This window comes from Scatophagus argus, chromosome 14, assembly GCF_020382885.2.
Source record: "Scatophagus argus isolate fScaArg1 chromosome 14, fScaArg1.pri, whole genome shotgun sequence".
Lineage (NCBI taxonomy): Eukaryota > Metazoa > Chordata > Actinopteri > Scatophagidae > Scatophagus > Scatophagus argus.
In genome coordinates, this window is record NC_058506.1 from 21,778,536 (window position 1) to 21,805,745 (window position 27,210).

The following is a 27,210-nucleotide window of genomic DNA, read 5'->3' on the forward strand; positions in this document are numbered from 1 at the left end:
ATACAAAAAATGTGTGAATCGAAGATGAACCAGCTGGCTCCAAGATTTTGTTTCATTAATGCCTTGCAAGCTGAACAAAGCGAAGCCCCTTCTTTATTATATTTGCACTTCATATTTGCACTCTCTGTTTGCACTAACTTTGCACTGCAGCTTCTTCACAGTCATCTCCCTCTGAATAAACAATAAGTTCTATTTAGTTCATCTTGGGAAAATGGGAACAGTTTTTAATGAAAAAAAAATACTTTCATTGAAATTAGTTTGGGGTTTTTTGTTTGTTTGTTTGTTTGTTTTATCACAGAGTCTACACAGACCTATTTGACTTAACATATTTTACCACATTTCTACTGAAGTTTTCCGTATTATTATTGAGAATGCTTTTATTTTGAAGGTCGCAGCCGGACATCCTTGTTTACTCCAACTGCCAGCGGCTTGTCGTTGGCTGGAACCATGGCTGGAACTGCTGCACAACCTGTTTGTTGATCGCTCAGTGTGGCTTATTAACACTCCGAGTTTATTATAAGCCGGCTTGATTTCTCGGGCGGGGTTAGCCTGCCGTCGCCAGGAAGACTTAGCTGGCTGTCTGACAGCAGGGACAGCAGCATGACGAGTGTGTCCTCGGCTTGAATTTGGCGACGGAATTAAACTGAGAGGCTTTTCAGATGTAGCTTGTTAGCTAGCTGCGTCGCGTACAGTGCACACACAGCTTTTTTTGTTCTGCTCTTCAACAGGCTCTGCGTGACAAATTAGCATCAGCTTTCAGTGCAGACAGGGCGCAAAACAGCGGCTGTTTTGTTGAACAAACGTGTCAAGAGTTATCCCCGGTTGTCAACCTTAGCCCCGGGGCTAACCCCCGGTTGCCGACCGAATTAATGGCCGGAAATCCGAGGAGGGGCGCCGGTCTCATCGGCTTGATGAAGGACGCCTTTCAGCCCCACCAGCAGCCTCCACAGCCTCACCAACCTGCAGTGGTCGATAAGAAAATGGTGGAAAAATGCTGGAAACTCATGGATAAGGTATTGACAATGTTTTTAGGGTCACTTGAGTTTTGCTAGTTGCCATTAGTTCCACATCAGACAGTGATCCAGTGCCACTTCTCTCTTTTTCATAGTTATTATGGGCAAAAATATTCGACACGCTCTTAGTCCTGAACTTCTCTATTATTTATACACGCACGTGCACATATTTTGTCTCAGTCTGTTGTGAAACAAGTTTTTCACAGTTGAAAAAATATCAGTCTTAAACCCCACAGCAATAGACTTAATCACAGAGATTCACGTAGAAAGCAGGTTTAAAGCCTTCTTGCATTCGTTTTAGGAGCTGTCTGCACTGTATGAGAAAACTGAACCCCCTAAACTGGAGTACAGCAGCGTCTCTGGTGCATCATTTTAATTAGGACATTCTGCATTAAATCAGGTCACAGTGAAGGTAGCGTGAATCTGTTGATCTTTTTGCTGTGGACTTTGTGGAAACCCCCTCAGAGGTGCATGGACGTCATTATGATTGATTTTCAGTAAGATCAGAATAGGCGTTTGTGTGTGTGTGTTTGTGTTGTTTGACTTGTTATGTGTGTATTCATTGCTGACTGTCACTCTAATCTCTTGATCGCTCTAACCTGAGCCAGACCGAAGAGAAGAAGGAATGGAGGGATGAGGACACGAGTTCACAGCACATGAGTGCATTAGGGCTGTTTGTAAGAAGAGAGACTGAAGTCACATAAGACTTTGGACAGTACAGCAGTGCAGGTCTGTGCAGTGTGCTGCGTGAAGAGGTGGCTGCTGCCTCATCTACACCTGCAGTGTGAGGTGTGTTCATGTCACATGGCACACACTGATCCGTTTTACTGTCGGAGGTCGTATGCTTGCACTCAGCAGCGGTTGGTGTTTGTTGCCTCGCAGTGGATTTGTGTCATGATCACGTGTAATTAAAAAGTAAGAAAATTAGTTGATAGTTAGTTTTTATGCGGCGTTTGTTGCGTTGAACATTAGTTTTATTTGCTTAATGTCATTTTTGCATACATTTTCCTAATTGTTGCTCGTTGACATCAGAAATATTCCTGTTATCATCATTTTGCAACTTCAGCTATATCTCCCAACCACCTTTCCTCTGGCCTGAAGTGTACATTAATTTATTTATGAGGTGTCACGTTGGAAAGCAAAGCAAACATTAGCGTACACAGTCTGTTGCTCTCACAGTTTATTTGACCTAATGAACATTTCAGTCATTCATTAGTGCATTACGAAGGGAACCAGTACGATTAGCGTGTGAGATTCAAGCAAGCAGAAAATTCTTTCAGTCTTTGGGCTTTTGTGTTTCCAATCCAGGTGGTGCGCTTGTGCCAGAACCCTAAGGTGGCTTTGAAGAACAGCCCCCCCTACATCCTGGACCTGCTGCCGGACACCTACCAGCACCTGCGCACCATTCTGTCCAGATACGAGGGCAAAATGGAGATCCTTGGGGAGAACGAGTATTTCCGTGTGGTCATGGAGAACCTGACCAACAAGACAAAACAGACAATGAGTCTTTTCAAGGAGGCCAAGGAGAGGATGTATGAGGAGAACTCTCAGCCAAGGTAGGCTTATATCATGGTGAAATGTCATTACTATTGCAGCAGGGGGGAAAGGAGTTATGGATCAGGTGGAGCGGGTAGCTGACTGATGAGCTTTTCATTGCTTAAGTTGGCTCCATATCCATGGAATGAGTCCTGAACACGTGAAGATATAACTCAGCTACCTCTGGGTCATAAACAGTAAACTACTGAGCACGTGCCTGCACAGTACTCACTTGGTTTGTTTACATCAGGTGCTCTCCTATAAATGCTAAGTGCAGACTTTTGTGCATATCCGACCTGTTTTGTTTATATGGAGGAAGCAAACATTTTCCAAGCTTAAAAACAAAAATAAAGTAAAGCATTATAAAGTGATTACTGGACTTTGTTCCTGTCTTATTTCAATGACACAATTAAAAGCAGAATTCAGAAACAGAGAAAAGTAACTAATTTACAGGGAAATGGAAAAAAAGTAGGATATAAAAGAAAGAAATGTGAAGAAAGACATTTTATAAAAGAGATGTTTTAATTTCATTTGTGAGGGTGTGTTTTTTTTTATTTGTGGACGTTTTTGAGTTATGTTTGTTTGGAACAAGCCACTCCAAGTCAACAGATCTGAGTACCTTTCAGCTGGAACTTTATGCTGTAAAGTGACCAATTATAGAAAAAGAAGTCATGACATCGCCGACAGTAAGCAGGTCATGGCCTAATTATAGTACATGTATGGGCTTTTAACAGGTCAGCTAACTACTGTACTGCCTTGGAAATCGCTGTGCACAAAGGTTATTTTTAAAAAAGTCACTGTGAACAAAGTCAACCTGTGGCATTTCACAAAACTCATGCAGTCTTGTGTTTTGAAATGAAATCAGTCCAATGAATTAGAAAGACACGATGAAACTGTCGCAATCACATCCACTTCCCCTGTTCTTCAGAAAGCTCTTACTAAGCGAAAGTTCCTTCCTGAGATGCACTGATTTTTATCAAGCATTTCCTCTTCGATGCTCACCATCAAGAGCTGTTGTGAAAGTAAATGTATCAGTCACCAGGGCTTGAGTCAGTGCCGTTTCACCCACTGGACCATCAAAGTTGCGTTTACAGACAGACCTGTGTCATGTCCTTGGGCGTTTAGTGATGATTAAAAACTGGCTTTGGTTTTCATTAGTTGGGTTATGTGCTAAACCAAAAGTCTCAGTATGTAGAACATGTCGTACACAGTGTGTTTTAGGGCCTGCGCCGTCATGTAAATGTGCCGTTATGTTCCTTGTGTCTTAATTTAGTTGCTCTCTTTCCCCTCAACAGCTTCCCTGTTGTAGTGAATTTATTTTGAAACTAAAAAAGAGTGGGCTCCTTTTAGCTCAACAGTGATGGTCCAGCACATTAGAGAGATCTCACACCTGCCCGGCTCCAAACAACAGCCCAAAATCCAACAATTTAAAACAGAAAGGTAGAAAATGCTCACATATGAGAACAGTTTTTGCTGGAAAAGTAACAAACAATCATAAGATCTCTAATTTCTGGTGATGAAATATTTCAGATTCAAACAGATGCAACTCTATTTGTTTTGATTTGGGTTTCAGAAGGGTTTGAACATTTCACCCTTTGCCGCATTAATAAGCCGATTAAGTGGAATATTTTACAGCCTTTATGTAACGCTGAATATCTCGAAAGTCTGACAGGCATCTCTGCATGTGGAACTTCTGGGTGACTGAGAGGCCTTCAGAAGAACCGCAAGGACTAATAAACATAAACAAGTTCCGTGGGCTTGTTTAGTTATTGATAAGCACATACATTCATCTTTGTTAAACGGCTGTCATTTTGTATTTGTCCCTTTCGTTCTTCCTCTTTCTCTCCTTTCACGCAGGCGAAACCTCACCAAGCTGTCTCTGATCTTCAGTCACATGCTAGCAGAGCTAAAAGCCATCTTCCCCAATGGCTTATTTCAAGGCGACAACTTCAGGATCACCAAAGCTGATGCAGCCGAATTTTGGAGAAGATCGTTTGGGGACAAGTGAGTTTTTATATGATCAAACATTTAACATGTCAACAGAGAAACTTCAAACTTGCAGGCTTCTTTGCCTTCTTTCTCTTTCCCTCTTATTTTAGCCTTCAGTTCACACTGATTGTGTTTGATAGTTGTTGTCTCAGCTTTGAGTTTTCAGGGTGTAAGCACTCAGACCCCCTCCCTCCCATGTACTGCAGGACTATAGTGCCATGGAGGACATTTCGTCAGGCCCTCCACGAGTTTCACCCCATCAGCTTGGGCTTGGAGGCCATGGCCCTCAAGTCCACCATCGACCTCACCTGCAACGACTACATCTCTGTGTTTGAGTTCGACATCTTCACCAGGCTCTTCCAGGTACGGCTCATGACAGCAGAGCGTTCTGGGGACGTCCTGGTATCCGGACACACACGTAATAAGATGGATGTCACATTTCAGTGAAAAGGCAATAACATTTAGGGGCTTTCAGTCATGAGTGCTTAGTGGGAAAACTTTTGCAATTTCTGTTGAGTGCAAAGCTGGCACGTTTCAGCTTCTTTCACCGCTGAAAGAGTGAGTGAGTCCGACTGAAATCTCTGCTGTGTAGATGCAGAAGTAGACGAGACGGGCTTCCTGTGGAAACTTGACGGCATTTTCAACTTCAGCTGCTGTACTGGAGAAGTTTGGTTTCTTTTTGATCATCTGATCAATCAAGAATACATCAACACTTTGAAAGTTTGAGGTCTAACGGAAATGCTGAATGGTTTCTCCTCCTCATGGGGAAGCACTCAGGAAAACATGACTCTGTAGCACAGCTAGTGGTCAGAAACTCTACAGGGTACATTTGCAAGGCGCAAATGAAGTTTTTGACACTTAATATGTTCTCAACAGATTCTTGTGAGGTACTGAAATCTGATTTGAGCACTAAAGCTGAACAAAGCCTAAAAGAGTTGATAGTCTGTATCATGAACTCGATCTCTGTGTGTGTGTGTGTGTGTGTGTGTGTGTGGGTGGGTGCGTGTGTGTGTGTGTGTAGCCCTGGTCGTCTCTTTTAAGGAACTGGAACAGTCTGGCTGTCACACATCCTGGTTACATGGCTTTCCTAACGTACGACGAGGTCAAAGCTCGGCTGCAGAGGTTCATCCACAAACCTGGCAGGTGAGACGCAGACAAATACCCCAAAATCCATTTCTGAACACTTTCTTCACAATCACATGCTGACAGTGTGTATTGTTGGTTGAGATTGTCGTCTTCCTCTCAGCTACATCTTCAGGCTGAGCTGCACCCGGCTGGGCCAGTGGGCCATCGGCTACGTGACGGCTGACGGGAACATCCTGCAGACCATCCCCCATAACAAACCCCTCTTCCAAGCCCTCATTGATGGATACAGAGAGGGATTGTGAGTCCCACTGCAACACCGCATCTATGCTCCAATGTATACATTTTAGGTTGCATGTTGTTATAGCTTATACATGCCTCTAAGGGATGGGTAGAAGTATTAGTAGTGACTCCAGAATAGCTTATTTTAGTCTACACATTATTGTCTTCTGCTGTCTTTATGCTGTATACTAACTACAGTTTAAATGCACACCATTCAGCTGAGGCTACTTTAATCGGTATTTGTGTGTGTGTGTGTGTGTTTGGGGTGTGTTTTGTGTGTGTTTACGTATGCGGTGGGTCTTCAGCTATCTGTTCCCAGATGGTCGTGCACAGAACCCAGACCTGACAGGGCTGTGTGAACCTTCTCCCCAGGATCACATCAAAGTTACTCAGGTTTGCTCTTGTTTGTTTTCCATCTGTGAACCAGTCAGCCTTCTCTTTGTGCCTCAGGAAATCAGACTTTAGTGCAAAGTAAACGAGCACAGTAGTCAAACTGCAAAACACGTAACGCTGTGCTGCTCAACTGAAGTGAGACACAGGTGCAGACAACATCGTAATGTGTTAACAGCTGCAGTCTTAAAAGCAACCAACCCGTGTCTCCTGTTCCTCCTCTTCCTGCTCTTCCTCCTCTTCCTCCTTCACCCTTGTAGGAGCAGTATGAGCTGTACTGTGAGATGGGCTCCACTTTCCAGCTGTGTAAGATCTGTGCAGAAAACGACAAGGACGTGAAGATCGAGCCCTGCAGACACCTGATGTGCACCTCCTGTCTGACAGCCTGGCAGGTGAGGCTGCCTGTTCACTATAAAGTTTTGTTATCTTGGTTTAGGGAAGTCCTGTAAATCCTGACAGTCAGAAGGGAAGTTGCTGCTGTAGACATTTATTTGAGAGCAAGATGTGCATTGGATTCAGTCATACTGTAAAATTTATACATGCTGGCCTGTATCTGCTGTCTTTGCCTCTCTCTCTTTCCTCCTTTTATATATTATATATATCTATATATCTCCTCTCTTATACATATTTATATTTCTAATTGCTTCCCTTTGCCATTACATTCAGCTGCTTCCTGCATGTGTTTCACAATAAAGGGCACTCAGCAGCTCCAAGAGCCCAGTCCCTCCCTCCTCCTCGTAGACTGTTTTCACTTCAGTCCATCTTGCTGATTCTCCTGGATGTTTGACATTTCTCCATCTCTCCCTTTGAGTTCTCGCTCTGATAATGTGATGCTCACAGCTGTAATTTGTTTTTGCCCGATGGTGTCTCATATCTACATTTTAAACTTCCTGTGTGCGTGTTTCAGGAGTCGGAGGGTCAAGGCTGCCCTTTTTGCCGCTGTGAGATTAAAGGCACAGAGCCCATCGTGGTGGACCCGTTCCACCCGAAGGCTAGCGGGGCTTCCTTTGCTGGTTTCCAGGGATCCAGCAGAGCAGAAGCTGCCGGCAATGATGAGGAAGAAGATGATCGGCTGGAGGACCAGCATCTTGTCATGAGCAGGCTGGCCTGCACCAAGGCGAGAGGACCACACACAAACATCAACTCGACAGACATGTATTCATTGTTTGAATTTCACTGCTTTGTGCCACGAGGCATCTGTAAATGTGAATGCGTTTGTATGTGTGCAGGTAGAACGTCCACCATCTCCAGTGTCTCAGCTGCCTCCGGTGCCCCCTCGGCTGGACCTCCTTCAGCAGAGGCCCTCAGGCTCCCACAGCGCACAGGGTCCAGGTGCCACAGCCAAGGTACGAGTGTGGGAGTGTGGACTAGGACTTGAATTAAAGGGTCGGCTCACAGTTTTCAAATCTTTAAAACAATACTTGCGGCGGGTCTGTAGGTACATTTCAAGAGTTATAACTGTCCAGCACACAAAAAGAAGGAATTTTGTTTTAAAAGATTAAGTTGAAATATTCACACTGCTGGAGGTTCATAGAAGCTTCGGCAGGAAAAATTAAAATAAAAAAAATGTGAATTAAAAGTTGTTTTTTTTTAAATCCTTTTCTTTACCAAGAGTAGGCTGGCAGGCACAAATCTGAATCAGCACATAAGTGAGAGTGTGTCTGTCTCTTGTTAATAACACCACCATCACCTCCTGCCCCCACCGCAGATGGCAGCCTCTCACAGAGACAAGCCCCTGCCTCCGCCTCCAGCCCTGAGGGAGTTGCCCCCTCCTCCCCCTCCTGAGCGCCCCCTCTTCGTCGGCCAGGACTCCAGACTCCAGAGGAGACCCCTGCCCTCCACCCCTGACCAGCCCACCTGGGCTTCCAACTACATGGTCCCACGCCCAGCATCCAAGGCCCTGTCGGCTCTGTCCTCCACCCCTCAGAGCAACGGAACCAGTGGAGAGGGAAGCAAAGCCCAAGCGGCTACTAATGCCGTCTACTGCCTGGCTGCGAGGTACGGAGCTCTGCTGCTGCGAGGTGCACTGCTTTGGCAGTAACACGCTGACACAAGAACTGAGGAGGAGCTGTGGGCTGTAAATGAATTAATTCTGGTTATGTTGTCATGACAGCATTCAGACTTTGATCTCAGGAATCGCTAAGTAAGCGGACGCTCAGTTTACGTATTCCACCCTACGTTTTTGTAACCTCAGATCTCTCAAAAGACGACACAACCTCATTTTAAACCACAAATTATGGACATCCTGTGTTTTCTACACATGGTCAGGGCTCTGCCAGCGGCGTCGAGCGGGGAGAAGTCGTCGTCTGACTGTGAGGAGAACGAGTACATGAGTCCCACCTCTCTGCCAGCCTCTGGTGCCCCCTGGGTCATAACGGGATCCTTGGTGCCCCCACCCCCAGCCCAGGCCAACCACCACAATGACATCAGGTAAGCAGGGGAACAAGCGGCAATGCAGGCGCTCCTCAGGGCCTTTCAAAGTATTGAAGTGATCAGGAAGTATTTATTTAAAGTGTCTCAGTCTGGAAATCAGTTTAAGTGCCACAATAATGTCTCTGGTGCAGTTATTCTTGTGTCCACCAGGGGGCTCTAGAGCCTCAGTTTTGTTTCTTCATGCAAGTCCCATTTGAAAAACCCACTAAGCCACTGGACATAATGACTGATGATAGCAGTCCAGTTGATTATTTCTTCTCCCTCTCTTTCCGTGTTCCCGCAGTGAGTTGGGTGACAGTGACTCTGAGGACCCCCAAGTCTATGAGTCCATGTGTATTATCCAGGCCCAGGCCGGTTCCTCGGACGCTGCACAGGCCTCTGACATGGGTAAAACTCACACCTAATTATCACTGAGAGGAGATAAAAGGACATTTTTTGCCCTAATACCATAGACCTAAATAGATCAATTCACTGTATTGTGTGAGGTGTTGAACTATTTTCCTAATTTCTTTTTTCTTTCAGTATGTGAGCTGTGTGTTGTGCGTTGACTACAGGCAGTCATGGTTGTGATGTTGTGATGTTTCAGACCACCCTCAGCATTCAGCTGTGGTTGCCAAGGACAAGAAGGAGGACACCGGTGAGGAGGATGTTTACGAGTATGACTGTCCCAGACCCGTGGCTCCTCCCGCCCCCACCAGAAGAACCCTGTCAGATGCCAGCGGCCCCTCAGCTGCCTTCAGCGCTCTCAGCATAGACAGCGCAGTAGAAGCCAGTAAGTATTTCAGTCAGCTGTCCTGTATCTGCTGTCTTAAGGTGAAATGCCACTTGGCCCCAATTTAACGGTTAACTCTTTAAGTGACACACACCTCTAAATCAGGTTGTTGGCGTGGCTGTATCAAACCTGTGCCCGCCCACATCATCCGTGTGTGAAGTTTCTGTATTTTCTGACTCTTTGACGCAGTCTTAGCTGCTCTGGGGGTCAGTTGGACTTCGATGAGAGCTTCTTTAAACTGTTTATTTGAATCTTAAAGCTTGGATGAGTTCATATGTACAGCTCAGGCAGTAAGAATATTGAATGTTTGTGAAATTGCAATAAAATAGTGCTGAGAGCTGAGTCAGTGCCATTACAGGATATTTATAAATATGCTGCTATATGCTTGTTATGAACTATATCTGTGTTCAGTTCTCTGACGGATACGTTCACTAACAAACAAACTCTTTACTTCCTCAGGTACTGTAATCCGGCAGGATGCAGTTGTAATCACTGTTTTGTACTCACCTGTGTGTTTTGCAGGTATGTTTGCAGCAGGTGTTGACCCTGAACGTCCCCCCAAACCTCTCCCACGCCGAGCCAACTCTGACCGACGGCCCCGGCCGGTGAACCGTGACTTCTCCGCTCCATTGCCAGAGCTCCCTGGTCCCTCCTCCTTCTCTGCCTCCCCTCCTCTTCTTCCTCCTCCTCCTCCGCCCGCAGGTCCAGGAAGCCTGGCCCTGAACGGGGAGATCGAATGCCTGATGTCCCAAGGCTACTCCATCCAGGACATCCAGAAAGCCCTGATGATCGCCCAGAACAACCTGGAGACGGCCAAGAACATCCTGCGCGAGTTTGTCTCCATCCCCTCCACGGCACACATCGCCACATAGTCGCACCCCGGTCTCGGCCATCCTCCCCGTCTCGTCCCCCGTCTCCACTCTGTGCCATTGCCATGGATAGCATTTACCGAGCACTTTCCTGCAGGGCCACAAGTACTCGGCAAGAGGCTTCCCTTCAAGGAGTCATGCTGCGTTCACGTCATATCAGGAGGTGCGGACAAACGAGATGACGGCTGTCATCATCTGCGAGTTCTAGTCTATGAAATATCACCCAAAGTCATCTGTAACAAACTGCAACAGGTTTAACTTGCTTTTCCAAGTTGACTTTTAGTTTGAAGGTATATTATGATCTTGGACTAATGCTGCAAACAATGCAACGTTTTTGAAAATGCCTCAAAATCAGGGGGAGCTTGAGTCTCCTTTCAGACAGCAGTTCAAAACTTTTGGTCCAGTTTGGTTTTGGGAGCAGCGCAGGAGCGGTCCGATAGGACCTGAACGCAGCATACGTGGAGAACGGAAGCCTTTTCAATGTGAGCTCTCTGTAGCCAAGCTTTGACCCTGTTGTACGTGGCTGAGGTGCACTCGTGCTGTCAGCCTCAGTACTTTGTTTCTCTCATTAAGCTAAGTGTTTAAGCTGCAGTGACTGTGATCAGTGGAGGGACCCTGCCGGTCGGCGTTGTTCGACTCAGTGTCCCGCTGCTGGCAGCCGTTCAGTTTGGTGCTTTTACGAGCTTCTCGGCAAATTGTGGCGTACAAATATGTAGCGACGCGAGTTCGGTCGGAAAATTAGTGATTAACTGTGTGGTGTGTGTGTGTGTGTGTGTGTGTGTGTGTGTGTGCGTGCGTGTGTGTGCGTGCGCTCATGCTGATGAATGTGAATGTTCAGTCGCGGTGCAGCATCGCAGGGCTTCATGTCGTAAACGTCACTGTGGCTCGCTCGATGGTATTTGACTCCATGTTTCCTCTCAGATCGCGGTTTACTGACGGTTCTATAACGAAATATTAAGTTTAATGTCGAAGTACTCTCATAAGGTGTTGTGCTGTGTGTAGAACTAACAATGGCTGAACTTTCAGAAGTTTTATTTTTGTCTTTTAATTCCATGATGACCTGACACTGAAGGCTGGTTTATTCGCTCCGAAGCTTCTCGAAACTCTCGTAGTTTCTTACTAAGAAGGGAAAGCATCACATTTGTTCTCAGATTCAGGAGGTTCTGAGGAATCACATTGAAGGGATTTACTCTGAGCTCTAAAGCAAAAAGCTGAAGGTTGTCACATGGACTCAGGTACTCAGTAACAAGTCAGGGTTGAATATAATGAATGAAAAGATGCCGAACGCCACGTGATGATGTGACATCGGAAACATTTTGGACGAGCACAAACTCACAGCTTTTCTTTCTTATTGTCGCACGTTTCAGATTTGCACTCAGCAGTTAAAAATTTGCTGTGTGATGAACGTTGAAAATGCCAGCCCACCAGCTGGAACACAACCTTCTGAGCGAGGTGTTGGACGTGAAATGGTTAACCGAGCAGTGGAGGTTCTGTGAACGTACCCCAACAGCCCAGCCAGTCAGCACCCATAGTGTTCAAAATGTGTGTGTGAACTGTAGTCAGTTTACGTTCACACACTGCAGCTTACTTTTATCTCAACTGCATGTTCATTACTTAAGCTGTTTGAACATATCCACTGCTTTAGCTTGTTTTTTCCTTTCATATTCTCATTTCTCTGATTATTTTAACTTTCCATTTCGAGCATTTGTGCTCCACTTTTGTCCCCATTTGATAGCTAACTTATTTGTGTTTATCCATTATGTTAACAGTGTTAACTCCAACTCGTTTTCTCCACTTTAAAAGCAGCCCAGAAGATTGCTGACTGTCTGCTGAGTTCTTATGATCAACAGTCTTCCCATAAATCATTTTATGACCTGAAAACTCAAATGTGAAGACTGTGAGTCGTGCTGTGACAATTAGAAGGCCTGTCCCGGACTGAGTCAAGTTTTCCAGTCCTCGACACAAAGTCATCAGCTGGACCACAAAATTTTCAAATCAACACAGAAAATTGAAACGACTGCATAGTCCTCTGACGTCGTGGATTTCACTCAGGTTCTCACATTTCTTTCCAGTGGACCAATGAAGATGTCATTCCCTTAATGTTACGGCTGCTCTGCCTGTCAGTCACATGTTGGTGTCTGTGTATTAACAGAATGACAGCATCACGAGCTCATTTTGAGCGAGGATTAAAAGATGTCTGACTCATCAGAGCTTAGTCCAGGACTACGTCCGTGCAGAATACAAAATACTTTATGAGAGAAGCTCCGTCTGCTGTGTTCCACATTAACGTGCACCGTCATGAACGCAGCCAGAAACAAGACGCGAGCTGAGCATCTCACTTTCACTTTCACGCATCACCTGGTAAACATCTCAAGTTTCCCCTTTAAGGGTGCAGTTTCCCTTTTCCTTTCCAAAACAGGTTCTCAGTTGTCACGTTTGAGTTCAGCAGTGACATGTTGTAAATGTGCCTTCTGTCCATCTCAGCCTGCACACGGCAGCAGACAGACCGAAACGCTTCCTCCACCTTAGCTGCTGAAGTGAAATCTGCACGGCTTCCTGTAGTTTGAGCCCTTTTCTGACAGTGTTTGTCTCAGACGTTCACTTTCATGCATGATGTGCAGCTGTTTCACAGGAACGAAATGGGTCTCAAATTCTTTCAAATTTAGTGAACGCATTGTGTAACTTAAGCATTTCTGCCCTGCAGTTTGTCGTAACCTACTGGCTGACACACCTATAAGTCCTGACATATTTCTCTGTCTTATGTGAAAGCACATTTGCTGATCCCCTAGTTGATAATGCCATATTTGTTAGGCTGCGATAACCTTTCTATTTGATATATTTTTCTTCTAAAATGGGTTTGAAATGTGTCGACGTGTGCAGAACCCAGTCAGGACTCTTCAGAGTCCCGTCAAAAGCTCCTGCACACTCATTTAAAACCGTGAAATAAGCAAAAACTCAGATGGACAGACCATGTCCCCCCGCTGACAGGACTGAGGTCGGTCAGTCTGCCGAGGATCCGCAGAAATCTTGTAGCTTTAATTGCCCGGGAACCAAAAGCGTTCGTAAGCGTCGCGCTGCGTTGTGTTGCGTCCCTCGGCTTTGTGCTCTCTCACTCTGACGGGGGGTCAACTCTGAGTGTGTGAGGAAACACTCGAGGCTGACGGTCATGTTGAATCACTGCCAGAGGCTCCCCTGTCTCTCTCTCTCACACACACACACACACACACACACACACACTCCCCTCACGGTCACTGGTAAACTCAGCGGGTGTGTTGGTTCACATCCACAGGTTTAGGTTCACTGGCCTTTTCAACGAAAACTTGCCTACTAAAAAGTTGTCATTGCTTTGTTGTTGCTTGTGTAAATATGATTTTATTTATTGTCTTTTTAATATCCTCAGCATTCATTTTGTTGCCATGTTTTCATGCCTAAGCCATTAAGATTTTTAATTAAACAGTATTTTCTTTAACATCTGATCTGTGTGGTTTGTCTGTGGTAACCACAAGCTGCTGTACGTTAAATGAAGTTCATGTAACTTATGCTCTTAGTTGGCTCACAACAAAACAATTCTTGCCATTTTGCCAGCATTTTGTATGCAAAAGTCTCATTTAAACTATTTTAGTATTTAAGCTTCAGTTAATTTAGTTACTAGCGTAAAAGTAACCAAATTCTAGGCTGTTCAAAATGTAGTTTTGCTGCATTTTACACATAAAGTAAAACATACGAGCTTCATCAGTGTGCGATAAAAAGTGTACAATTAGCAGCAGTTAGCATTTTCTCTGCTGACGTGCTGCCCCCTGTTGGTTTGGAGTGTGAATGCAGCAGAACATATCGCACCCTCAAAGTAGGAAAATAAAATAAGAGATTTGAGGACTTCAGCGCCCCCTCTGGCCATATCAAAATGGACAGCGTCACACCAGGCACCAGTATACTGTATGAGAATGATAAATATGCTGTTGTCACTGTGGCTTGTTTATCTCAGGGATAAACTTGTTGTCACCACCTGAGTTGTGGGCTTTACACTAAACAACAACACAACAGCTGATTGGTGTTGCAGCGAGACGTGCAGCCGCCCCGTCAGCTGCCTGAATTCATTGCAGATGTGGGCTGTTTGCTGTCCTTCCTCCTCGCAGACTCCGGCCAGAAACCTGAGCTACTGTTGGAGTCATTTAGAGCTCGTGCTGACAGCGGTTTGGAGGCGAAGCTCCTTCCTGTCTCCACGCTGTGGGACTGAGCAGCGCTAACAGAAGGCCCACCGAACACTCGGTGCTGCTGTGGTTCACACTGAGCCCTCGAGCAGAAGTAAAGACCAGCAGTGATCGCATTCCAGCACTGAGTGTTCCTTCGTACTTCTGCAAGAATAATGACGGGAACAAAAAGTCTCTCTTTAAATGAAACGTTTTTATTTGGCATTATTTTCCTGCAAAAAATATAAAAAAAACGCAAGCATCAAAGAATCACATGTACAGAACTTAATTTACACACAATTAGAAAAGAACATAATTGCAATGTTTGCTTTCAAACTCGTTTTCCCGCCGGTGAAGAATCAAGAACAACATGTTTAAAGTCGTGCTGCACGTTTGCGGGTCAAAGCAGACTGCGCAGTCGCAAAGCAGACAGCGCAGTCGCTTGGTGTTGTGGCTTCGTGCAGCTTTTCTAACGACAGCAGGACGACGTCAGAACCTGACGTTTGTACGACTTAAAACTCAGTGGGGAAAAACAAAAACGCCGCTATGTTGCAAGTCATCTGGGCAGCAACGAAATGTACAGTTTCACAATAACCTCAGCACATCATATTCACAAAAGGGGCCCTCGAAGGAGCGAACCAGAGAAGCTGCATGTCTTCCCTTAATGCAGAGCAGGGCTGAAATCATCCTGGAATAACACTGACTCTGACCACGGATGTGCAGGACCGTCAGCAGTGCGGGATGTGTTACCTGTGGCGAACACGCTAAACATGCACAAACGCTGGAACACCCCTTCAAGGCCCGACCAGCTCTCAGGAGAAACAAAGAAAACACACACAGCAAACCGAAGAAAGATAAAAAAAAACCAAAAAACAAATTCAGTGTATGATGCATCCTCAAAACAGGCACAGCAGACGGCTAAACTCTGACCTTATCGCCTTCAGTAACAGTCCAAGGCCACCACGAGCAGGTCTGTACACTACATGTATTTACAAAGAGCACGAGGGCCTGACAGCAGTGTGTGTGACCGATCAGCAGTGTTCGCATCACCCCGAGCTTCAGTGTCTCCCGGTGTGGATTCATCACTTTTCTGCTAAATTAAAACCCATGTGGACGGATCGACGTGCACACGACCCAGACGAAATGAAAATATGAGTGCCAAAACATCTTAAATAACAAAATATATATAATATATACACTTTCATAAAGAGAAAGAAAACAAACAAAAGGTGCACGTGAAACGACATCGTACACACACTGAACCACTGCCGAGAGCTGAACGCAGCACAAAACAAACGGAGAAACTGAACGTCAACGGAGCAAACATTCAGTCAAAACAAAACACACATCTGTACATAGATACCTGTGTGTGTGTGTGTGTGTGTGTGTGTGTGTATAAATCTACTGAATGATGAGCATGATGGGGGGGAGTCCAGATTGTGATGTCGTGTTAACTCTGCAGGTCTCAGATCAGTGGATGCGTCTATGGGCTCCTCTGCTCCAGCACACACACACACACACACACACACACACACACACACACACACACGCACACACACACGCACACACTGTCTGCTGGCTTCATGTGTTCCGCCTCCTCCCGCTGGACGTCTCTGCTGGGACTTTACTGGAGGGACAGAGGAAGAGGAGGACGTCAGTGTAAACACCAGCTTCACATGGACAAACTGCCATCATGAGCGACTCGTCATGTCCAACTGTGAGCTGCACTTAAAGGGAAATTCCACTTTATTCCCACAGCTGTGGCCATCATTTCTATTGGGAATAAAAACATTGCAGTTCAGCTGATTGCTGGGATCAGGAAACGCAGACAGTGAAGTGATTACTCGGACTGTAACGGACTGATGTGCGGCTTCGTGTTTTACTGTGAAGAACTGCATTCATCCTGAGCCACGCGACAGCAGCCAGTCAGAGCAGCCAGCTGTCGCGGTTTTGGCCTCAGAGTTTGGCTTATTTCCACATTTCAGCACGCGAAACGGCTCCATTAACATTTCAGAGCGTAAAACACACAGTTTGTGTTGCTGTAGTTCACACACACACACAAAACCACAGAACAAACTGAACGTGTGTCGAGTTCTGTTCCTGCTGCGATGCTCCGTTTCCTGTCCATTACAAACTGAAATGTCGGCGACAGGGCAGCCTGCGCGCCAACGCTGACCCTCACAAACTGATTAAGTGTCCCCTGAATGCGACAGGAAGTGCTTGCATCATATCTGAATTAGTCCATCTCAGTGCGCTCACTTTAATGAAGTACTCTGCTGCTACGACAAACTTTTCCCCGTTTTGTGTTGAACGTCGTCTGCATGTGATGTTGGGATACACAACAGCCACATGGTGTTTACTTTCATGCCTCTGTGACATTAACTCTGCTCGCTCGCTCGCCGCTGATAGCAGCTATTTCAGCTATTCCCAGCCACGCAAGCGGCATTAAAGCATGAGATACGGCTGAAAAACATGGGAGCTTCCCTTTAAAATGACAAACACGTTCTGTATTTGACCTCAGCTCCTGTCTGTTTGTATCAGACATCCTCACATCATCAGAATTTGTTTTCTGCACGCTGGCAGCTGGTGCGCGTTGATTTCTAACTTTTAAATAATTGATGCAAAAGCTGCGGTTATTAACCCAAAACACATCACATATCGAACCTTCAAACAGCTTCTGCGGGGATGTTGCTCGTGTAAAGTGAGCCGATTCTGCATCCCCTCACAGAAAAACCTTTCTGAGGGTTTTTCTCCAGCTTCTCCCTCAAGACAAACGCCACGTTTTGGCTCCCCGTGGTGGCTCTTAAGGCTTCGGGTCTGTTCTCACCTGCTCATTAGGGCCTTTTTTGTCTCCATTGACGGCCTTTAGGAGCACAGCCTCCTCATTCTTCGCGTTGGTCTTCATCTCCACGACGATATCGTCTTTGGTGGTTTTCTCTTTGGTGCTGCAGGCAGAAACAAAAGCCGACTGCATTGGGACTGAGTATCCTTCAAATCCTATTCCTCTTAAATGTGTGTTTTATTTTTTTAAAAAAAAAGCTGAGCACTTTTCTAATTCCACTGTAGCTTTGGGCCAAATGTGTCAGGGACTATTTTCAACAGCGTATTAATACAGATTGGGGCAGCCGTGGCCTAGAGGTCGGAGAAGCGGCTTGTGATTGGAAGGTCGCTGGTTCAATTCCCCCACCGGACGGGCAGGAAACATTTGAGTGTGGTGGAGTGATAATGTCCCCACCCCCCATTAGCCGGCTGATGTGCCCTTGAGCAAGGCACTTAACCCCCAATATGCTCCCCGGGCGCTTGATGCTGCCCACTGCTCCTGTGTGTGTTTCACTGCATGTTGCAGGTGTGTGTGTTTCAATCAGTGATGGGTCAAATGCAGAAAAGTAATTTCCCAGCTCGGGATTAATAAAGTAACTTAAATTAAAATTTGGTGTTCAGGTGAGTAGGTGCCGCATCAGGATGACATTTTAATAGTTTTTGGACGACAATGAGCTCAGAGGCACATACAGTGGTATGCAAAAGCTTGGGCCCCCTTAGGGTCTCCTCAGGGCATCACTTTGTCACTTGCTGAGCTTTTGAAGCAGCAACTTCATTTCAACATGTTATACCTTATGGGAAGAAACATTTCAGTAGTGAAATAATCTCTATTGGCCCAACAGAAACATTTTTAAGTGCATTTAAACAAAAACAGGCGCATGCATAAATTTGGGCACCCCAAAGAAATAATCCCATTAATATTTAGTAGAGCCTCCTTTTGCTGCAATAACAGCCTGTAGACGCCCCCATATCCACAGACCAGTCCCTGAAGACTGGCAGGTGGTATTTTGGCCCATACAAAACACCTCCAGTTCAGTCTGGTTTCAGCCTGCTTCAAATCAATCCATACATTTTCAGTGATGTTGGGCTCTGGGGACTGGGAACATCCTACTTGTGCTTCTGCATGAATCCCTTGGTGGATTCTGAACAGTGCTTAGGATCATTGTCCTGCTAAAAAATACAACCCCGGCATAGTCTGCTGATACTGAGAGGAATCCATGTGGCCCTCAACTTCAACAAGGTTTCCAGTACCTGTGCTAGCCACACAGCCCCATAACATGATGGACCCTCCACCAAATTTCACAGCAGGCAATAAGTTCTTCTCAAGGAATCCAGTGTGTGTTTTTAGCTTTTCCTGGTGCAAAGGTGAACAACTACACCATCAGCAGCCAGATGTTCTTGTAGTTCTCTGGAGGTGGTCTGTGGCTTGTCTGTGGCCATGCTAACTGTTCTTCCTCTGTGCCTTTCCTGTATTTTTTTCAGCCTAACACATCTCTCCTTCACAGTGACTGCTCCTGTGGCCTTCCCTTTCTGTACCACCTTTCTGACAGTGGAGACACAGTGCAAACCTTCCACATAATTTCTCCTAACTCATAATAAAGAATGATCTTAGTTTTAGGTCAGTGGAGAGTTGTTTAGAGGCCCCCATGTTCCCCCATCATTTCTAAGAAAGAAACCAGGACAAGCACAGCCAGCAGTTAAATAGCCGCTGTCATGATTGATTCCACCTGTCTCTGCAACTGAAGCTCCAACGAGCTAATCAAGGCAACCTGTCATCTCTAAATCCTACAGGTCTTGAAATGAATGTGATTAAAAGGGTGCCCAAACTTTTAGACATTACATTTTTTCACATTTTATTTTATTATAATAAAACTATGTAATGCTACTCTAAGAATGTCAGTCTGGACACCCTCAAATGTCTTCATCTCTGGAGGAAAACAAACCTTGCTGCTGTGATCTTCTCTTGTAAAGGCAGAGCAAATGATCGTGAAGTCTCAGAGGGGTGCACAAAGTTTTGCATACCGCTGTAGGTTTAGGACCTATCGGGTTCTGGATTTGGTCTGGTGTTTGCTGACAGAAAGAAGAACGTCCTCAGACTGTCCCCTAAATCACGTTTCTGTGTTGTCAAGCAGACTTAGGAGACGCAGCACTCACATGTCCTGTTTCCCTGAGCGTCCACACGGGATCTTCCCCTTCTTGTGCAGGAAGTAAAGAACGCTGCCGAGGATGGCGAGCAGCAACAGGCTCAGTATGATCACCACGATGATGACGCCGCTGCCCTCGGCTGCACAGACACACAGACAGAGACGGACGGAGACAGAGACGAAGACAGAGAGACCACTCAGTCAGGCAGTGAGTCTTACCACACAGGACAGCGTGACAACAGTGTGAGCAAAGCCTTGACTTGACCGTTCAACAGCCGAACCTTCTGCCGACCATTTGATTAACTGTTGCTCGATAAAGTCTGTGCTGTGTTGAAAGACGTGGGACGTTTAGGAGCTTCCTGTTAGACCTGAGGATGAGCAAACACCTGCTCTGGACCAGTGAACGCGTCGCGTGCTGAACTGAACTGTCATCTTTCAGTCGCATTTAAACAAACTCAGATTACACTTTTTATCCCGAACGAAAAGAATGAACATTTTCATCAGGTTTAGTGAAATGTTTTCATCATATTTTTAATGGCAGCTGTCTCACTTTGAGCTACAGTTTAACACTTCATATCATGTGGTCACAAAGACCTTCGTGTTGCCAACACTTCAGCTCTAAAATGGCGGAGAAGACGCAGCATGTGACACGTGACAGATACTTTTCCCACATGCTTCACGCTTACCAGGTCTGCCTGGGACAGAATCATCCCTCTTGCACGACATAAAAGTGGTGCGATTTTCTGGATTTTATTTGCTTCTGCTGCTCTGAATTTTCCAAATCAACGGGACCGAGACGGCGTCACTCGCTTTACGGTTCTGAGAGTCATAAAACAGTGATGCCATCCACTCCTGAAGGAGATCTGCACTGCTTAAGCCAACGTATGAGCTTCTATTGTGAGATCACGAGGGGTTAAATCAGCCTCTAACAGCCTCAGCAAACAGCCAGGAGAGCAGCCCAGCGTTTAACTTGTGCGAGCGACGAGATATTTTTGAAACGCTCTTTATTTCCCCGTTGCATTTCCCCTCAGGCTCGTGAAGGTTTTAATGGTACGAAGTGACTGCTCAGATAAAGTCAGAAAGTTTCCCCCCTCGTTATTCTTCACCGCAGCTTCACCTGGCGTTTAAACATCCACTATAAAACACAAGACCGTCTGGAAAAGTCAGTAAAAGCTGGACACTGTGTTCTCATGTGTTTGTTTAAAAAAATTTGGGCACAAACAAGTAATGTTTTCAGTAGCGCAGAGTGTTGGTGTGCGTTTTGATTTTACTCTCAGTATCAAACAGAATACTCAGCGAGGCCCTCAGGCCGTCCCAGAGACCAGCCCTGTATGAAAAGCATTAATAATGCACACGGTCCTCCAACCCTTCACCGTCACACACACACAAGTCAGGCTGAAGCACAAACACTGAGGCACATCAGGAGTCTCGACATGGAAAAGACTGAGCCAGAAGGAAAAGACAACTTCAACGAGAGGACAGCGAAGGACGGCCATCTTACCAGGAGAGAAGGGAGCAGCCGAAGTGAGTCTGGGAACTGTGAACAACAGACACAACACTTAGTGTGGGTCCTCAACACACACACACACATACACATACACACACACACTTTTTCACTCACACACACGCACTCTCACACACACACGCACTCTCACACACACTCACACACACACACACACACACACACACACACACAGACTCTTACTGGCTTTGATGCTGAACGCCTTGGCTTCAGTTCCCATGTCGTTGGACGCGTTGCACTGAGCGACGATGTCTGAGGTGACCTTGACGGACACCACGCTGTGGGTCGTGTGCTCGCTGGCCCTGCTCACCACTTCCTGCCAGCTCTGTGGAGACACACACCTTGATCACGACAACACGCACCTTCACGTCAGCGAGTGGTAACTACCTGCAAAACGAAGCTCACGTGACAACATCCTGTCAACCTGCATTACATCAGCACGCAGTAACGGAAGGATTTTACTTTTTAACCACTTCTGCCAATAAATATTTTAAATGTATTTGTAATTTATTGATGATTGACTGATTCATTTGTCTGCAGAGCCAAAGATCATGAACTTCTGTTCTTTGATGAGGAGTCCAGCTTCGTTTTGCTTATTTTCGCCAGGTTCGCTCTAGATGGCGTCTCTGACGAACGGCGCCTGAAAGCGCGTCGCCGTGGGAGGAGGTGAGCGAAACGAGCGCTGCGGGTCAGGGGTCTGGGTACCTGGCTGCCGATGATGCTCCAGGAGATGCTGGGCAGCGGGTGGCCCTGAGCCTCACAGCTCAAGTTCACCATCCTGCCTTCAGCCTCCTCCAGCTGCACTTCCTGTTCCACTCCCACCAGCTGGGGACCACCTGGACAGAAGCACACACGGCGCTCAGTGGGTGTGTGAATCAGCAAGTTATTTTTATTTACTTGAATGAATGAATAATTTTATTTTTGGTCACATACATCACAATACATAATACACTTTAACAATTCACATCAAAACCAAAAGAAGCAGTAGGCTGAAGCTCCTGGCTTATTGCAGCCCATCCTGAAGTTTTCCTAATTTACCCAGAAAGTCAGCCAAACAAACATCTAACTAAATGATACTACCACCATTTTTTTTTGACATGTTTACCTCTAAGTTTTAATTTTACATTTCCTGGTAATTGTTAATTAACTTATATTTTAAAGATTTTTTGAACTTTAACAAAGAACTGCTTGTTTTAAATTTGTCACTAAGCTCATTCCACAGTTTTAAGCCTAAAACAGAAATACATCTTAACATTAGTTCTGGCTTTTCGCCTTTCAAAAATAAATAAACCTCTTAAATTATGATGCCCATCTCGGAATTTAAATAACTTTTGTCGGCAAAGAGGAAGATTTTTGTTCATAGCACGGAATGGTATTTCCAAGGTTTTCAAGGACACAATGTCCCTAAATTTTAGAGCATTGGATTCCATGAAAAGCTTATTAGTATGTTCACAATATGAAGCTTTGCTAAAGATTCTTTTTTGAAGTTTAAATATTGAATCTGTAATTGTTTTACCAACATTTCCCCAAATTTCTGCACAATATGACATGTATGGTAACCCGAGTGATGAATCCAAAATAAACAAACATTTCTTATGTAATACATTCTTAATTCTATTTACGCCGATAGCTTTAGATAACTTACTTTTAATATATTTTGTATGTGGTTTCCAACAAAGCTTATGATCTATTATAACTCCTAAAAACCTATTCTCATAAACCCCTTCTATTTCAAATCCACTCAAAAGCAACTTTATGTCTTGTTTTGCCTGAAAGGCACCAAAAACCAAAAAGCAACTTAATTTGGCTCGAACTTTAATTACCAGTTGTTTCGAGTCATTCCCTGAGCAAAATAAATTAGTGTCATCTGCAAACATAACAAATTTTAGGATATTGGACACCTTACAAATATCATTTAAATAAAGTATAAACAGCTTAGGCCCCAGTACTGAGCCTTGAGGCTCCCCACAACATATCCTTCTGTACTATTGATTTCCACATACTGAAATCTGTTGCTCAAATAACTTTGTAGCCAATTATTTGCCACTCCTCTTATTCCATAATATTCACATTTCTGTAACAGTAAGGAATGACTGATTGTATCAAAAGATTTGCTTAAATCTGTAAAAACCCCAACAGCATGTTGTTTATCATCGACTGCTGTAGATAAATTTTCGATCACTGCTAAGAATGTTGATCTGTTACTTCTAAAGCCATGTTGCTGATCATTCAGTGATTTATTTTTCTCAGTAAAGCTATCTAGTCTTCTAACAAATAACTTTTGTAGGATTTTGGAAAATTGAGATAGTAATGAGACTGGTCTATAATTTGTTACAATATCCTTTTGGACCATTTTTATAAACTGGGAATATCTTTGCAAGTTTCATTTTCTCTGGAAAAGTTCCAGTTAAAAAGGACAAGTTGCATATATACAGTTGCAAGAAAATGTATGTGAACCCTTTGGAATTACTTGGATTTCTGCATAAATTGGTCATAAAATATGCTCTGATCTTCATCTAAGTCACATCACTAGACAAACGCAGAATTCTTAAACTAATACTGCACAAAAAATTATTAGTTTTCATGTTTTTATTGAACACAACATGTAAACATTCACTGTGCAGGGTGGAAAAAGTATGTGAACCTTTGGATTTAATAACTGGCTGACCCTCCTTTGGCAGCAATAACCCCAACCAAACGTTTCCTGTAGTTGCAGATCAGACCTGCACAACAGTCAGGAGGAATTTTGGACCAGTCCTCTGCAAAAACCTGTTTCAGTTCAGCAATATCCTTGGGATGTCTGGTGTGAATCGCTCTCTTGAAGTCATGCCACAGCATCTCAATCGGGTTGAGGTCAGGACTCTGACTGGGCCACTCCAGAAGGCGTATTTTCTTCTGTTGAAGCCATTGTGTTGTTGATTTACTTCTGTGCTTTGGGTCATTGTCCTGTTGCATCACCCATCCTCTGTTGAGCTTCAGTTGGCGAACAGATGGTCTTAAGTTTTCCTGCAAAATGTCTTGATAAACTTGGGAATTCATTTTTCCGTCGATGACAGCAATCCGTCCGGGCCCTGAGGCAGCAAAGCAGCCCCAAACCATGATGCCCCCTCCACCATATTTCACAGTTGGGATGAGGTTTTGATGTTGGTGTGCTGTGCCTTTTTTTCTCCACACATAGCGTTGTGTGTTCCTTCCAAACAACTCAGTTTTGGTTTCGTCTGTCCACACAATATTTTGCCAGTAGTGCTGTGGAACATCCAGGTGCTCTTTTGCAAACTTCAAACATGCAGCAATGTTTTTTTTGGACAGCAATGGCTTCCTCCATGGTGTCCTCCCATGAACTTCATTTTGTTTAATGTTTTACTTATTGTAGGTTTGTCAACAATAATGTTAGCATGTGCCAGATATTTCTGTAAGTCTTTAGCTGAAACTCTAGGATTCTTCTTCACCTCACTGAGCATTCTGCGCTTTCATCTTTACAGGACGACCACACCTAGAGGACTCCAGGTGGGCATGACTCCTGCACTGTGAGTGTTTACATGTTGTGTTCAATAAAAACATGAAAACTTATAATTTGTTGTGCGGTATTAGTTTAAGCAGACTGTGTTTGTCTAGTGATGTGACTTAGATGAAGATCAGAACATATTTTATGACCGATTTATGCAGAAATCCAAGTAATCCCAAAGGGTTCACATACACTTTCTTGCAACTGTATGTGAAAGGTTTAACTATACTATCAAAAATTAATTTAATTATTGACATATCGATATTGTTTGAGTCTTCACCACTTCACCACAGTTAAGTGACAAAGCTTGTCCTAATTTCATCCAATTTTAATTTGTTTGCTGTTCGTCCGCTGTCTACTTTTTGTTCAATGTGACGCTTCCATCAGCTGAACTCACTGCTTCCTGTGCAGATGTTTGTTTGTTTGTTGTTTGCAGATGTTTTGGCACACTGAAATCCAAAGTTAACCTGACTGACAGAGCAGATGGCCGCTCATCTTGAGCCGGGGTCTCCTCCGAGGTTTCTGCCTTCTAAAAGGCAGTTTTTCCTCACCACTGTCACCAAGTGCTCACTCAAGGGGGAATATTGGGTTCGCTGTATTACAATTTAATTAAAGAGTTTGGTCTAGACCTGTTCCAATTGGAAAGTATCATGAGATAGCTCTTGTTGTGAATTGACACTCTATAAATAAACTGAATTGAACTGAATTGACACAGAAATTGATTCACAACCACAACAGGGCCTGCAGCAAAAACATGACCACACTATGAAAAGAACCAGCAAAAACAAAGAACAGACCCACAAGTAAAACTAATACGAAAGTCAGTACAGGAAGACGTACGTTCAGACGTGAAACGCCTGCAGAACAGCAGAAGAAGAAGCAGGTAGCGTAACATCCAGATGATCCGTCAAGCTCAGCCAAGCATAAAAACATTTTCACTCAGCTTTCCTTTAATGTGCACAAAAAACGTTTGTGCTGAAGCCATGGACGGGACGACTCACCTTGGACGATGATGTGGACGGAGCCGCTGGTGTGCAGCGCAGGCAAGGAAGGAACGGTCACCTCACACACGTACTCTCCCGTTGTCTCGTAGGTGGCGTCCCTCAGGTGCAGAGTGTTCCCCTTACCCACCTGCCGCCCAGCCTACACACACCACAGGATGGATCAGAGTTAGTCGTGTGGACGCCATTTTGACCCAGACTATAATGTCTCAACAACGACTGTACGGATTTACATAAAGTTTAGTCCTCAGAGGATGAACCTCTAGGGCTTTAGAGATTTTATTTTTAAATCGAGTCAAAATTTAAATTCCTCCAATATTTTGGTTTCTGTCCAGATGCCTACAAAACTGACGAGCTCACTTCTTCACCTTCACTTGATGCTGAATCAGAAACATGACAAGGGAGCAGCTACGAGCCTGTGCTCGCTGTGCACGATCACATCTGTAAGAGAAGTCCAGTGTGGACACGTGCCTTGTACCAGACCGTGGATGTTTTGAGGGAGGACAGAGCATTGCAGGTCGCAGTCAGGTCTTCTCCTCTCAGCATGACTTCTGAGTCTTTAGGGACCACCACAGCCGGGTCCAAGTCTGAACACAGCAAACAAAGACGCAATGAGACACAGGGAACCTGCTGTCACAAGCATACAGACTGCAGGCAGGAGAAAACAACTTGAAGGGAAACAATTCGCCTCCTAACACCTTAAAACCTGTTGCATTTCCTTCTTTGTGTCTCTAAGGCTGTTGTAAACACGTGTTGTGTGTGTGTGTGTGTGAGCGATCGTCGTTCCTCACAGTGCACCGTGAGCTGCATCTCTCCTTTGACCTCGGCGTGGCCGTCGGTGTCCAGAGGGCGACACTGGTAGATGCCGCTGTCTTTCCGTGACACCGGAGACAGGTTCAACACGTCGCCACTGTTCTCCAAGTCCACGTCCGGCTCCTGCGACACAAAACTCGCATATGAACCCAAAGCCACGCTGTGACCACGTGAGAGTAACGGCGGGAACGAGGGTACGTTCTCAGCTCAGTTTCATTTGGTCGACTTTGCTAATAAGAAGCTGGTGACATCTGAACCGTATCATCAGAGGCTCATGCTGGATTTGGGTTTTACTAACCAATCCTAAATGTTTAACTGTGATATTCAAAACCACTTAACTCCATCTGTCTCTGGATCCAGTGTGAAACACCTCAGCATCTACCTGATGGATTTCTATCCAACTGGCTCCACTCATACATCATCTGCAGAGGAGGAACTGTAGGATTTGTACCATGGACCATGAAGTACCATGGTCTCTAGGCCATCCCCACTGTGCAAAACAACTTCCTCCATTTCCTCCAAGGTCTGCATGGTAAAGGTGGCTTGCTATTGGTCAACAGCATGCTGACATATCTCACCCCCATTGATGGAACTGACAACCAGGCCATACAGACGGGCAGGAGGAACATTGTGACAGAAGAAAAAAATATACATTTTTTATAGGATCCATTGATTGTGTTTTCTGGGGTGTAACGAGCCTGTCGCTCTCAGAACAGATATTCTGTTCCTGACAGCCTACTTAGGAGAAGTTAAACTGGCAGTCAGCTGAGTTTTTGTATTGTCCACACATACAATGGATGAGTGTGTCTGACATGGGAATGAGTCCTGCCCAGGAGCCCCGTCTGAGTGGC

General features: G+C 45.0%; 2 protein-coding genes and 1 long non-coding RNA gene across 3 annotated transcripts in view; 2 read left to right on the forward strand and 1 right to left on the reverse strand.

The window, feature by feature from the left end:
- The first annotated feature begins 406 nt into the window (after nt 1-406).
- LOC124070426 (E3 ubiquitin-protein ligase CBL-like) lies at nt 407-13,843 on the forward strand. Its single transcript, XM_046410329.1, has 15 exons — nt 407-1,013; nt 2,322-2,569; nt 4,407-4,553; nt 4,745-4,901; nt 5,560-5,681; nt 5,785-5,922; nt 6,209-6,296; nt 6,554-6,685; nt 7,201-7,410; nt 7,523-7,639; nt 8,002-8,291; nt 8,562-8,723; nt 9,010-9,113; nt 9,313-9,498; nt 10,021-13,843. The coding sequence occupies exons 1-15, from the start codon at nt 870-872 to the stop codon at nt 10,368-10,370; spliced, it is 2,595 nt and encodes an 864-aa protein (XP_046266285.1). The 5' UTR covers nt 407-869; the 3' UTR covers nt 10,371-13,843.
- A 906-nt stretch (nt 13,844-14,749) lies between these two features.
- Nucleotides 14,750-27,210, reverse strand: part of mcama (melanoma cell adhesion molecule a) — a 41,526-nt gene continuing 29,065 nt past the window's right edge. The window contains exons 8-16 of the mRNA XM_046410339.1: nt 26,338-26,482; nt 26,018-26,133; nt 25,547-25,688; nt 21,746-21,876; nt 21,224-21,365; nt 21,020-21,055; nt 19,529-19,658; nt 17,382-17,499; nt 14,750-16,181 (exon numbers count right to left, since the gene is read on the reverse strand). Coding sequence (XP_046266295.1) covers nt 16,179-16,181; nt 17,382-17,499; nt 19,529-19,658; nt 21,020-21,055; nt 21,224-21,365; nt 21,746-21,876; nt 25,547-25,688; nt 26,018-26,133; nt 26,338-26,482 — 963 coding nt within the window. The 3' untranslated portion in view covers nt 14,750-16,178. The remainder of the gene's footprint in view (nt 16,182-17,381; nt 17,500-19,528; nt 19,659-21,019; nt 21,056-21,223; nt 21,366-21,745; nt 21,877-25,546; nt 25,689-26,017; nt 26,134-26,337; nt 26,483-27,210) is intronic.
- LOC124070457 lies at nt 25,657-26,973 on the forward strand. The gene is made up of 2 exons (XR_006845186.1): nt 25,657-25,767; nt 25,882-26,973. It is a non-coding gene; the product is annotated as an uncharacterized LOC124070457 (long non-coding RNA).